The 14573-nt window shown below is 36.6% G+C and overlaps 2 protein-coding genes across 5 annotated transcripts in view; one reads left to right on the top strand and one right to left on the bottom strand.

Annotated features, from left to right (window-relative positions):
• LOC107699092 (insulin-like growth factor 2 mRNA-binding protein 2) overlaps positions 1-8330 on the top strand; it is a 37217-nt gene extending 28887 nt beyond the window's left edge. For all 4 annotated transcript variants that reach the window (XM_016500258.1, XM_016500261.1, XM_016500263.1 and 1 more), the window contains 5 exons: positions 83-199; positions 878-952; positions 1101-1232; positions 4263-4376; positions 7283-8330. In XM_016500258.1, coding sequence (XP_016355744.1) covers positions 83-199; positions 878-952; positions 1101-1232; positions 4263-4376; positions 7283-7381 — 537 coding nt within the window. In that variant the 3' untranslated portion in view covers positions 7382-8330. The remainder of the gene's footprint in view (positions 1-82; positions 200-877; positions 953-1100; positions 1233-4262; positions 4377-7282) is intronic.
• Positions 8331-12989: 4659 nt separating this feature from the next.
• The window catches only part of LOC107699070 (transmembrane protein 41A-B-like), a 9252-nt gene continuing 7668 nt past the window's right edge, over positions 12990-14573 (bottom strand). The window contains exons 3-4 of the mRNA XM_016500238.1: positions 13822-13983; positions 12990-13473 (exon numbers count right to left, since the gene is read on the bottom strand). Of these exons, the coding sequence (XP_016355724.1) occupies positions 13261-13473; positions 13822-13983 (375 nt within the window). The 3' untranslated portion in view covers positions 12990-13260. The remainder of the gene's footprint in view (positions 13474-13821; positions 13984-14573) is intronic.

Below are 14573 nucleotides of genomic sequence, written 5' to 3'. Positions count from 1 at the left end.
TATATATATATTATATATATATATATATATATATTATATATACTTGACTGGCAGGAGTCAAGGCTGTCTGTGTGTGTTTCAGACTGCTGAACAGGAAGTGGTCTACCTCTTCGTTCCCACTCCAGCAGTAGGAGCTCTCATCGGGAAGAAAGGGCAGCACATTAGAGAGCTGGCACACTACGCTGGAGCCTCAATAAAAGTGAGCCACTTCTGATTCCCACTGCAGTTCACTCTCTCATTGGGAACATTAACCAGTTTGAAACGAAGCTTGAATGAAAGAATGGTTTGGACCAGATTGTATCCTAAGGCTTGTTATTCAGAAATAAGAAAACCTTGATGTTTTTTACAGTTTTGGGCCAGCTGATGGAACTGCTAGTTTCACCAGTGCTGCATTGTCCCTAAATCTTACATTTGTTGATTTAGATGTGTTTTTGTGCCTTGCAAACTTTTTGAATTCTAAATTATTTATTGTGAATTCTGCTGAATTCTGCTCCAAGGTAAGCTGATTGACAGTTGTGGTTTTGTCTAAATTATAACTTGTGATTAGAAAAAAGTTCTAATGTTAAAAAATCAGTAATATTTTGAATTGTGTTCGTTTTCCAGCAAAAGTGTATTGTAGTATAATGTAGACTTGAGCTGTATACACTGTAAAAAGTGTTGACCTGCAATTGTTACATTAAAGGGCTATTTCTAACTGGCATTAACCTGTAAAATTTAGTTTTACTGGTATATATTGAGGTATATAGGTTGGTTCATTAAAATACTACATTTTTTCTGTCTATTAAGGTATCACTCAGACTTTTAGCAATTTAAGTTGTCTTTTGTATTTAAATCAAGACAGAATGGAAAAAGAAAGTGGTGTTTTTTGTCACTGCAGATTGCTGCACCAGACAATCCTGATGATCCTGAGAGGATGGTCATCATCACTGGACCACCAGAGGCTCAATTCAAGGTAAAAGCCATAATTCAGTCATTTAGGCTCCGGATCTTCAGGGGACGGATTCCATTAGGCAGGACCCAGGGTGTTTTTTTCCATCGATCTCTGTATTCACCCCTCATTTCTCCTTTACTCATTTCTGTATGTGTGTGTGTGTCTGTAGGCACAGGGGAGAATATATGGGAAGTTGAAAGAGGAGAATTTTTTCACAGCTAAGGAAGATGTGAAGTTGGAGGCACATATAAAAGTGCCTCTGACCGCCGCTGGACGAGTCATCGGGAAGGGTGGCAAAACGGTATGTGTGCTTGCTTTGTGTACATGTGATTGGATCACCAAAGAGAGATGTTAAAACCATGTGTAAACACACAAGTCAAGTGAGACAGATTGTTTTTTACACCTGGTAGTAACATGTCCCTTGAGATCAGATTTTCAAGGAACTATAACTGAATGTTACTTGAAACTGAAAGTGCAGAAAAGTAAAAATAAGCACACAAAGTCAGTAAAGTTCCTTCTTGGTGGAAGAAAGTTTCTTATTCTGGTCTCCCAGACCAAGTGTCAGTCTCTCTGGCTGCATTTACACTGCAAGTCTTAATGCACAGATTCGATCTCTTGACCATATCCGATTTTTTTTTTGGCCCGCCTGTTTACATTCACTTTATACAAGACTGGTATCTGTATCTGTGTTTAAATTAATTCCCGCCCAAAAGGATTGTCTACAGTTATCGCTTTACTATGCACATGGTAGACCTTCGGGTTTGAATGGCCGTGCTATTAAAATTTATATAATTCATGTCGAGTGGCTGTCATGAATGTTTTGCAGCACAAAATCTGACTGAATGGATAAATAACGGAAAATAGCAGTAATTTTCATTTGTTAGGCTATATTTTATCTACAGTTTGTTAGAGGTAGAATTCTTTAGTGAAGTAAAGTAGCACCAAGATGATATTTATTGTAATGAATTTGAATGAATTGAGAGAGAGAGAAAACGCGCGAGTGAGTGTGAAGCTTGCGAACAAGTGAAGCTTGTTGGTTTAATTACAAAAACTGCAAAGTTATCAAAGTTATCACCTCATTGCTGAGAAATATAATGTAGCTTTTAGCTGTTGTATTTATAAAATTCACGGGGCAGGGGTTGAAAACCAGCTCCTGAATGTACAATTTCTTATCTATATAAAGTTTCCATATCAATAAATGTGAGCGCATACTAGAGGTCGACCGATATGGGTTTTTCTCTGGCCGATGCCGATATTTAGAAATCAGGGGAGCCGATGGCCGATATATGATGCCGATTTTTTTGCCCGATATGTTTGGCCGATTTTCTTTTTCCCAAAGAGTCCCATTCATCTCATAAAAGTGAGTTTGAGCAAATGACCCCGGCCCCCACACCAGTGTTTCCCACAGACTGCAAATTAATTCTCTGCCAGCAGGGGGCATTTTGGGAGCTGGAGATATAGCGGTTTCCCCGGTTAACGGCTGTAATCAAATAAGCGCTGCTCCCAAAGGCTAGCAAGACGAAATGAAAATGACATCGAAGCTTTTCTGAAGACAGTCGGTTCTTTTCAAAGATACATTCATATAAAAACACCCGCGCTGCATTTTAATTTTGAAACATGAAGCGCTCATTTTATTCAACGCCTAGTATAAGCCTTTTGGAAAATCTATTTGTGGCGGTCAGTTTTGATATTGTGATGAGCCGCCACAAATACACTGGACACTGCTATAAGTCAATTGGCCATAGTGATAACAAAAATAAAAGAGATCACACATATTACACTGCCTGCTGCTCATAACTGCTTAAGAGTGCGCTGGCCACGAGCGAATATATAACATCGTGGAGGATATTGTCGGACCCACAGGCTGCAGCCTGCAGAGCGTGAGCTGCTCCGTCTCACGCAGCCAGAGGGAGTTCCGCAACAACGCTTAGTTGCCCGCCAGTGCACCTGCCTATAAATCGATCAATCGGTCGACCTCTAGTGCATACAGCACACCGGCATTAAAACACCATCTTTATGGGCAAACGTGTCGCTCTCGCATTGGGAGTTCTGCGTGGAATCGGATATGTGTGTTTAGACGTAGGTCGTATGTCCAGATATTGCATATGTATCTGATTTAAAAACACATTTGTAAGTGGCTCAGATTGGATGTGAAAAAATCAGATTTTTGTGCAACAAATTCCGATCTGTGTCAAAAAAATCTGATTTCTAGTGCCAGTGTAAATGCAGCCACAGTCCTCTCAGCTACTGTGGTTGACAAGTGGATGATGAACCCAAGTGTAGAAAAGGATGGATGACAAGACAATCTTGAATAAGTGTCTCTCCAAAAAATCTTTACTAATTTGTCTTTTTGTAAATACAACAAAATATTCCATTAAAATATATTTCAAAAGAACTGAAGATGGTTCAAACAAACAATATTCCCTTCATACAAAAAACGAGCCTCAAAAGTAACAAAGAGTCCCAGTAAGCAACAACATAAAATATAGCAAAAGGTAACAGAGAAAAAAGTCTAACCAGGAACAGGCAAAAAGAAACTATAGCCCTATTCGGACAGCAATTGTTTATCATGTGGGCGTCTGTAAAAATGAATTTACCTGGCACTTCAATAATAAAACTCATGGGTTCGAATGGCAATTTATTCATGGTGGAGGAGAGAGTTCTGTGATCCTATGAACCCGGGATTCTATTGAATTCTTGTTGCTACCATAATAATGACCAGTTTCAAATGTTTACGTGCTCTTCTTTTTGTTCTTAACAGCTCCCTCTTGCTGTGGTGGAGCAGTTATGAAATATTGTTCTTGTAAATACTTTCCAGCATTTCAGTATTAAATAAGCATGCAAATGTAAATGGTCACTGTGCGGTGTTCGGCAGTGGTCAAAAGATTTAAACTGTGAATTAACTTCTCTTGAAAACCACGCAGAGAGGGCTCAAGACTGAACAAAGGCAAAAGAGTGAGACAGAGCTTAAATAAGGCCAAAAACAGGTGAACACAAATCTTTCTGATTAATGACAGATCTCAGGCCTCTCTGGGAACATAACATCATCTGCTGGAAAGGAAGAGTTCATGCGTATAGGTTACACTCTTACATCCAAATTTTAATCTCACCACAAACGGGTTAAACAAAAAGAGCCATTTTAGTCAGGTTCTTTCATGGACTAAATTTAATTAGTAAATCTCAGTAATAGGTTGCTGGGCAGCATCATGTAACATCAGGTGTTGTTGGCAACAGCTAGGAAACATGGAGCACTGCTCACTTGTGATTGCAGTGTTAATTCCAGGTCTAAATGGGATTAGTGTGTGTGACCTCTGACCTCTTACACCCACAGGTCAATGAGCTGCAGAATCTTACCAGTGCTGAGGTCATTGTACCACGGGACCAGACCCCAGATGAAAATGATGAAGTGTTTGTTAAGATAATTGGACATTTCTTTGCCAGTCAGGTATGTGATATGTGAATGACATTCTCTTAGACCTTAAACTGTTTGTTTTATTTGAATTTGCCTAAAACACCAGAGTCAAACTAAAGCCCCGTTCACACTAGCAGCGACCTTTGACACTGCATGTCGCCAGGGGCTGGCGATGAGATTGTTAGTGGGCGTTCTCAATACTGGTTGCCTTGACAGCGAATCAGGTTTCTTGCTCTAAGTACAAACATTTTGGAGGCAAAAGACTAAATATAATCTAAATCTAAATTAAATCCGTACATACAAACAAAAATGAATGAGAAACAGAGCCTACTTTCTTCCATTACGTATGTTTATCTACGGAGCTGAGAGGAGAACGATCACATGAGCTCTACCGTCTTCTTTCCTATTGGCTGTCGCTCCCGAAAGTCGCTCTTCATTTGCATAAAGAGCATGCATGGAAATCGCCAGCTCTACATTGAAATTAATGGGATTGTGTCGCTTTGCTGTTGCGTGTCGCTTGTAGTGTGAACGGGGCTTAAGTCACCACTGCAAAAAGTGGTAACCTGCAATTGTTATAGTTGTTACCTGCAGTTGTCATTTAGAAAGAACATTTCTACCTTTTTTTAAAGGTGGGGTAAGCAATTTCTGGTAGCCAATGTTGACATTTGAAATCACCAAAACAAACACGCCCCTACCCTAAAAGGGTCTCGCCCCTATTTTGATAGCTCCGCCCCACAGTACAAACATTTTGGAGGCAAAAGACTAAATATAATCTAAATCTAAATTAAATCCGTACATACAAACAAAAATGAATGAGAAACAGAGCCTACTTTCTTCCATTACGTATGTTTATCTACGGAGCTGAGAGGAGAACGATCACATGAGCTCTACCGTCTTCTTTCCTATTGGCTGTCGCTCCCGAAAGTCGCTCTTCATTTGCATAAAGAGCATGCATGGAAATCGCCAGCTCTACATTGAAATTAATGGGATTGTGTCGCTTTGCTGTTGCGTGTCGCTTGTAGTGTGAACGGGGCTTAAGTCACCACTGCAAAAAGTGGTAACCTGCAATTGTTATAGTTGTTACCTGCAGTTGTCATTTAGAAAGAACATTTCTACCTTTTTTTAAAGGTGGGTCTCTCCTCCACATCATGAGTAGACACGCCCCTTACTGCTGATTGGCTACAAGTTTGTTTTGCTACTCGGCCTGAATCAGTTTTCTAAAGCGTTTTTGAAAAATCACTTACCCCACCTTTAACCCCTATAAAGTAGTTTTGATGTCATCATTTAGTCACCCTCATGTCATTCCAAACCCAAACCCCATGTCATTCCAAAATAAGACTTTCATTGATCTTCAAAACACAAATTAAGATATTTTTCACATTCTCTCGTTTTTGTCCATCCATTGAAAATCCACGCAACCAAATTTAGGTTTTAAGAAGTTCATAAAGACATTATAAACGTAATCCATATGAATCAAGCCATTTAATCCAAGTCTTCTCAAGAGATTTGATTGATCTAACTGTGACCATGGACCACAAAACCAGTCAGTCATAAGGGTCAATTTTTTAAAATTGAGATTTATACATAATCTGAAATTTGATTAAATAAGCATTCCATTGATGTATGGTTTGTTATGATAGGACAATATTTGGCCGAGATACAACTATTTGAAAATCTGGAATCTGAGGGTGCAAAAAAATCTAAATATTGAGAAAAACGCCTTTAAAGTTGTCCAAAGGAAGTCCTTAGCAACGCATATTACTAATGATAATACATTTTTGATATATTTACGGTAGGAAATTTACAAAATATTACATTAATATCCTAATGATTTTTTCACATGAGCTCTACCGTCTTCTTTCCTATTGGCTGTCGCTCCCGAAAGTCGTTCTTCATTTGCATAAAGAGCATGCATGGAAATCGCCAGCTCTACATTGAAAAAGTACTGGTTTAAAGTTGTCCAAAGGAAGTCCTTAACAACGCATATTACTAATGATAATACATTTTTGATATATTTACGGTAGGAAATTTACAAAATATTACATTAATATCCTAATGATTTTTGGCATAAAAGAAAAATCGATAATTTTGACCTGTACAATGCATTTTTGGCTATTGCTACAAATATACCCGTGCTACTTATGACTGGTTTTGTGGTCCAGGGTCACAATTTAGTCTTTTATTGAAATATAAACATTGATCAGCATGCATACATGGAGCCCATCATATGTGGTACACAGAAGCTAAACGTGCTTTCTTGATGCACAAGAACCATTTGGTGTGCCTTATTTATTTGCACATTGATGATCACTGTAAGATTAGTTCAGTGTGGTGGAAATCGGCTTTCTTTACAACTGCTATTGGTTGTACTGCTCACTTTGTTGAACTTTTGTGACCGATAGTTCCTAAGTTCACCTAGAACCACCTGAGTACAAATATTCAGGTATATATCAATATATCAGTACATTATCATTCATATGAATTATTTTACACTATTGGCAGGTCCTGGATGGTCACAAAGCAACTTCAACATTACAGAATTATTATTCATGAGATTTGTCCTTTGTCATAAGGTTTCATAAATGTTTTTTTTTTTTCAATCTTGGTATCAGCCTGTTACTAAAGTACTGGTACTTTTGAATTTCATGTTTTAGACAATTTATTTGCATAAACTTCTAGACTGAGACAGGTGTGCTGTGAAAGTAAGACACTTTGAGACACTTCTGATTCCCACTGCAGTTCACTCGCTCATTGTGAACATTAACCAGTTTTGGATGAGGCTTGAATGAAAGAATGGCTTGGACTAGACTGTGTCCTAAGGCTTGTTATTCGGGCCTACATATGATTCGTTCAGCTTCTTAAAACATTAGCTGTTGATATAAATGATATATTTGCATGTGCACTACAGTCACCTTTGGATACGGTGTGCTTGTTTGCAGACGGCCCAGCGCAAGATCAGGGAGATAATTCAACAGGTCAAACAGCAAGAGCGGAAACACCAACAAATGGTGCCAACACCCTCACAACCATCAATATGATCAGCAGATGCCAGCAAGCAGCAGCTAATGAATGTAGCTCATGCGAGGACAAATCGAAATTCAAGAACGAATTCAAGAAATTGACAAAGGGAGAGTGAGACAGAGCGGGAAACAGAGAGAGACAGAAGCTGATGAAGAGGACCAGCAGTTTAAAACAACCAAAGAACTTATAGCACAAAAAACATTTGGTCATGTGGATATGAATGAAGATGTTCGAGTTTGTTACCAGGTCAGAGATCTTTTTTATAAAGACGGACCTGATATTTCATATTGAGCTCTTTTTATTATTGATTAAGCTGATGTGAACGTATATAGAGGATTTGTGCACTGTGAAGTAGACTGCTGGATGAGGTGAATGCACACTGCAGGTAGATTTCATAGGGACTTGCAGGTCTAGTTGTGCACTAGATCTACTAATTTATTAAGAGCAAATGTTAATAAGATTCTAAAAACAATTATATAGGTTTATTCAACTGAATGTTCTTTGGAAACTCATTTCAGGCTATTTAATGTGAGTAATCAGATTTGTTTGTTGATCTTCTCTAGTAACTAAAATCATTAAGTGATCTCACCAAGGAATGTACATAATGTAAAAGACTGCTAGCTGTGAGCCAGCATTTCACTTCCAGTTCCTCTTTACCACTGCTGAGTCTGAGCGTTTCTCCTCTGCTTGCTGCCCTGTTCTCTTTTCTCTCTTTTTAAAAAAAAATATTTATTTTTGTTTCCTTGTTCCCGACTTATTCATCACACAAAATAAGAGCTGTCTGTGTGCCAACTGTAAAGAAAAAAAAAAGTACAGTCTCTAAACAGAGGTAGATCTAGATCATCTTACTTTGGCAATCTACTGTTGATATCCTGTACTGTCCACGAATGATATTACACGCTCTTAATATTACCTTACACTACCATTCAAAAAGTTACTACTTTTCTGATCAAAAGTGACTAATGACATTTCTAATATTGCAAAAGATTTCTATTTCAAATAAAAAAAAAACTTTTCTATTCATCAAAGAATCCTGAAACAAGTATCATGGTTTCCACAAAAAATATGAAGCAGCACAACTGATTTCAACATTGATAATAATACGTTTCTTGAGCAGTAAATCAGCTGCACAAATAAATGCAACTTTTTGATCAATTAAATGCAGCCTTGGTGAAAAATACTTCTTTCAAAAACATGAATCAATCTTACCAACCCCGAACTTTTGAATGGTAGTGTACGCACTTGAAAAAGCTGAATTTCTTGTGCAATCTGCACCTGGTCTGTAGGTCCTGTAACAGGAGCACATGGGAGTCCTTTTAGGTCTTCCTGACTCTAATGAATGTATATGATGCAAATGCCTTCTGCAAACATGTACTTTCTGTGTTGCAAACATTCTCTTTTTCCCCTCTGATTTCATGTGCTGAGATGAGTGCATATCTTCTCCTGCAAGTGCGTGTTTGCGGTAGGGAATGTATGCATAGTCAGAGACAACATAAATATCTATAAAAGCATTTTTGACAAAAGAGTCAAGCAAAGTCAAGACAAAGTGTTTTTTTTTTTTGCAAAAAGATTTCCCATTTTTCCGTAATATATAAAGGTGATGTGATTGGTGAAGGATAACATCATTAGCCTTTCGGATGTGCATCATTAAAGGCTTAATGGAATTTTTTTTTTTATTATGTACTGTATATAGGTGACATGCACAAAGTACAGTTAATAAAATATTGGTTTCAGTATTTCTTGACTGATCAAATGCAAACAGCCAGTCATAGAGCGTAACATTGATATTAAGCAACTGATGCAACCATGATTGAGACATGAAAATGATATATTGAAAGTCCATGCAGCTTTGTGTGAAGCAGTACAATATAACATTCTACCTCAAGAACAGGGTACCTCAGTCTGAATTTGTATACCTTATAAAGCTCTCAAACTTAGAGCATTTTTTATTTTTTTAAATAAAAGCACACGAAGAGAAAAAAAGGTTTAGTGCAAGGCACCAACACGGCTTGCTTGCTCTTGCGAAAGGTTTCAGGACCCTGCATCAGAAACTGATTGTTGCTTTATGGACCGTTTGACTTAAATGAGCTCTTGACGTCAATACAACTCTTGGGCAACTGAACATTTGTGTTGACAGTACTTTGTTTCTTGCAGTTTATGTTTGTACTGAAATAATCGTCTTGACAGATACATAGCGTCTAAGAATACAGCTTAATCCAACCATATGCAGTGTTCTTCAACCTGTATAGGGACATTTAAAAGACATTATCTTTGTTACTCTGTTACAAATGGCTTGGTAACATATCAGATGAGATGGTCAGTTTTTAATTTTATTCTAACCGTGTTTGTGTGAGGTTTTAGTATAGGAATAATCGACAGTTTACTGCTGAATATTAGCATAATGATATTAGGCACGTTTGAATTTAATCTTTTCAATTTGGGAATCTGTAGCAAGTTTTTGCTGTGTCAAATGGGAGGGATGTCCAGCTGTCTCAAGACCATCTCTTCTCATATCATTTACAAAGACGACATGTACATGAAACCTGATTTTTGGCGTATTCTGTTGCTGTCTCCATTTCTCTTCACATTCTACCATGTTCAAAATGTCTTTATTGACCACTTGTACCGTGAATACTTCTGGGTGTTTGATAAGCCTGTCCCTTTAATCCTTATTTGAGATGAGCTTCTGATATTAACTTAAAGTATGTAAAGTATGGGCTCTAGACAAGTGTGGGTGAGTTTGGGGACAATAGGAGTGTGAGAGAACAATCATGAATACACATCTGTTTTTATGTTTTCTGGGAGGGTCTCACTACTTTTCACATGGATATGAGCAATAAAGAGTTTAAAACAATGTTTTTTTCCCTTCATCTTTATATCAATACAGCAAGCTTTATATCAATACATCAAGTTTACTTGTGTCAGCAATAGCTTAAAGATTCTGTGGAAGCTTGTTTCCGCCACAGGATTAAAAAAAAATCTAAAAAGGTAATTGATCATTTTTATCTCATAATTCAGACCTTCCCCCCGCAATTCTGAGTTTATATCTCACAAATATGGCTCGTTTTTCTTGAAATTGTGAAGAAAAACGTGAAGAAACTCAATTTTAAGTCTGAAATATCAAGCGTAGCGTTAGTTCTGGCAGGTCACGTTAGTCACGCTCGCATCAGCTGATCCCCATCAACCTATAGGAATACGACACCTATCTAAGCATTCATGTATAAGGTCCCTCAGTATTATCAGCAGTTTTCACATTGCTCAATAGCTAATTACCCTCCTCCATCCCCAGCTCCTCCTCTGTCAGTCGGGATTCAGCCTTCTGATTATCCTTTGAATCAGACTAATTCTAAAATGTGTACATAAAATTATTGAACGATATCTGCAATTCATTTATGTTGGTTCTGGGGGGGGTATTGCTGCTCTGCGCATCTCTGCATGGATGTGCAGGGAGTTCTTGCCCAGAACAGAACCATACCGCCAATCCAAACTGTATGCTAATTGTCAATCATCTTTGACCATCAATCATGGTCCTGACAGAACTACATTTATCTCACAGTTCTGATTTTTTTTTCTTGCAATTGCAAGTTTGTATCTCACAATTCTAGTTTATCAGAATTGCAAGTTTATGCAATGACTTTTTATCTCAAGCAATGTCTGAATTGTGAGATAAAAAGTCGCAGTTACCTTTATTTTTGTTATCTCATGGCAGAAATGGGCTTCCATTAGATTCTGAATGCTAAAGTGAAACCTTGATGTCTGTTGGAATATATGATTACATAATATTATATAATATTGCAATATTCTTATCCTACAGTTATACAACTTATTAACGTGTTTTTACCTGTAAGTAGCTCAGCATTGATTATGCACCTGTAGAACTCTGTAGAAATAGTTTGGCTAATGCTTCCAGCTGCCAATATAGTATAATTATCTCTCTCATTTCAGCAATTTTACCATGTATAAATCCATTCCACATAATTTAGCAGTCTGTGGCTGCATATACTGTAAGTTACAATAAGATGTTAAATTGTTTCAAATGTTTTTATTATTGAATGAACATTTTTTTCAACCTTTTGAAGAACTTCTTAATTGTGAACAGCAGTTAAAACTTGGTTATAACAGAATTATAAATTCCAAGTGCTCAAACAACAGTTTTCAATGCAAAAACTAAACCTTAATCTGTACACAACAACATCTGTACACATTAAGACGTTGATTTATTTTTCCATATGTGACTCAAAACAGGAGAGCTTCTGTAATGCAGTAATTATTCAAGTAGCACCTATAGATGCAATTCATGAAATTGCATATTGCAATGGAAATTAATTTTGTTTTTAAAGGATACATATCATATTCACCATAGAAACAGCACTAGAATGTAGTCCAAAACAGGTCATTAGTAGTGTTTTGTAGCTAGAGATGAATGCACATGTGCACATATAACAAAATTGTATATGTTTGACAAGGTCAGTTATCAATCCCTGAATGTACTGTGCAAGTCCAGAAGATTTAACCCATCATATAAATTATCAGTGCACAAGGCTATATTTAAAGCATAACACTAACTTGCAAATAAAAAGACATCCTGACAGTAGGATGCTTGAGGATAATGAATATAATATCTATTTTATTTATTTTTTTAAATCACTTTAAAATATTTAAAAGGCTTTTTAAAGCCTGGACTCAGTGGTATCCACCTTATTTTTCAGCGCAGAAGTAAGCCTTTTTTTTGTGAATTTGCCAAACTTCTGATTCATTAGCTGGTATAGGAAATAACAAGAAGAATAACTAGTGCCATAGAAGTGCAGTAATTGAAAAACTATTTGTGCTACAAACCAGTGTTTATAATTATTGCAATCTGTTGACATAATATTACAAGAATGACACGGAAAGCACATTCAAGTTACAAATGGCTGCATTCGCTGTTAAGTTTAAAAAATAAGGTTGGATACAGTATAAGTAAAACTGGAATACTATTTAAAAAAAAAATGTTTGTATGTAATACATTTTATTAAATCTGCAATTGTTACTTTAAAGAGCTATTTACATGATTTAATCCATAAAAAATTCGTTTTGTAATAATGTATTTAGGTTAATTGAGTGATATTAAATAATATTTTTTAATGAATAAAGCCAGTTAATTTAAATGTTTCCATTTTTAGATTACCATTTTATCAGTGTACATTTAGGGGGAAAGTAACTAATCATTAGTTCTATTTTAGTAAGATGTGTAAGCATACTCAAAAACACATAAAACGTACAGTTATTTACAGTTTCTTCAAATAAATAAAGCCATAAACACACATAAAGCTACACACAAACATGGTCACTAAACAGTATCTGACAACATAAGTATTTAAATATTTTTTGCTTCAATAAAACTCAAAAGCTAGGCTGTCAGATTCCCTTTTTTCCTATAAAACGAGGCAATGTCCAGTGGGTATAGAAAATAATCACTTTCTTTAAAATAATCACATTTTGTTGCTTTGCAGCCTGAAATGAAGACGGACACAGTTTTTGTTTTATCCAGCTGTATTTACTCTTATATACAACTTATAACATCCAAGTGAAAGACAGCTGGATAAAACAAAAAGTGTCTGTCCATGTTCAATTCAGGCTGCAAAGCAACAAAATGTGATTATTTTAAAGGGGGTGATTCTTTTCTATACCCACTGTATGTAACATGTCAGCAATCTAAGTGTGTTCTCTTTTAAGACATTAATAGTCTCTTCTTTTGTGCTTTATCATCATTATAGACATTCAATAATTGTATTTCTGTCCATGTCAGTTTCACTCTGCATTCAGACATTCATAAGCAAATCCTCAACTGTGACTCCAGACCAATGATCAGTCCCATATTAACAGACTGCAGTCTCCTCTTCTGTCTGTCTTTGTGTCATCTAGTCTTGCGATCATTCAGGACCTTTTGGTGTCCATTGGCCTCCAGGCCATCAAGTTTGAGGTGGGCCTGGCTGCAGCGGCGGATCAGAGCTCCGGGAAGTAGAGACACACAGGCGATCAACAGGAGCTGCAGCAGGGTGCCCCACGAAAAGATGTCATCCAAAGAGTGGATCTCAGACAAGATGGCACCCGTACGGACACAGATAAATTCAGAATTGTTCATCAGCTGGAAAAAAAAATCATTAAAATAGTTCTATATCTTTACTCTGTGTTGTTATTATTTTAAAAACTGTATCTTTATTATTATTATTATAGTTATCCTTCTTGGTGTGAACAGGCATTATAGGATACAATTTTTCAGTTTACACATTCCCTTGGAATCAAACCCATAACCTTGGCATTGCTAGCACTGTATGCTACTGTTTAGGCTATAGTACATGTAGATTATAAACAAACAAAATGCAAAGTCATAAATACAGTCACTGACTACATTCATAGAACATTCATTAACATAAATCCCTCTATCATGTTCTCATGATACCTAGAGGCAACTCACCATTCTCTGTAGCATCGCCACCTTCTCAGGGAAGAGCCTGACGATGTGGCGTTTGCCAAATGTACGGGACAGCAGGTAGCAGTTGGTGGAACCCACTGTAGTCAAAGTGCAGGCGATGAGGAGTCCATGCCACGGCCCAAACAACGCCCCCGCCAGCATGTTCTAGACATGACAGGAAAGATTGACAGTGAAAGTTGTTTTATTAGGTCATCAGCTACATAGTCAATAGGGGTGTAACGGTACACAAATATGACAGTTCGGTACGTACCTCGGTTTTAACGTCACGGTTCGGTATGATTTCGGTACAGCAGGGGGAAAAACTAAACTTTTTTTTTTTTTTAATGGTTTACTGAACAAGTTGCTCTTTAAATACATTCAGTTATCAAATTTTCTTAGTGATAAAAATCTACCTCAGCTTATGCTTAAAACTGGGAGCCCTTTTGCATTATAAAGGTTACAATTAGGCCTAACAACTTAACCCAAACTTAAATTTAATTGCTATTTATTTTTAAATAGATGATCAACACTCAACTTAAAAATAATAATAATAAATAAAAAATAAAAAATTGTATGCAAACATGTAAATTGCACATAATGCCGTTTTTAAATTAACTTAGAAATAATACAAATTCTAAGCTATTTGTAAAAATATATATTCAATTACACAATGGCTGTCATAGCATGTTTCATAACAGATTAATTTAAACATACTGTACATTAAGTAATTAAGACTAACAGGTTTAGTAAAATAT

Source organism: Sinocyclocheilus anshuiensis, unplaced genomic scaffold (assembly GCF_001515605.1).
Source record: "Sinocyclocheilus anshuiensis isolate Anshui unplaced genomic scaffold, SAMN03320099.WGS_v1.1 scaffold94, whole genome shotgun sequence".
Classification (NCBI taxonomy): Eukaryota; Metazoa; Chordata; class Actinopteri; order Cypriniformes; family Cyprinidae; genus Sinocyclocheilus; species Sinocyclocheilus anshuiensis.
Note: the sequence above shows the minus strand (reverse complement) of the source record. Positions and strands in the feature narration are given on the sequence as shown.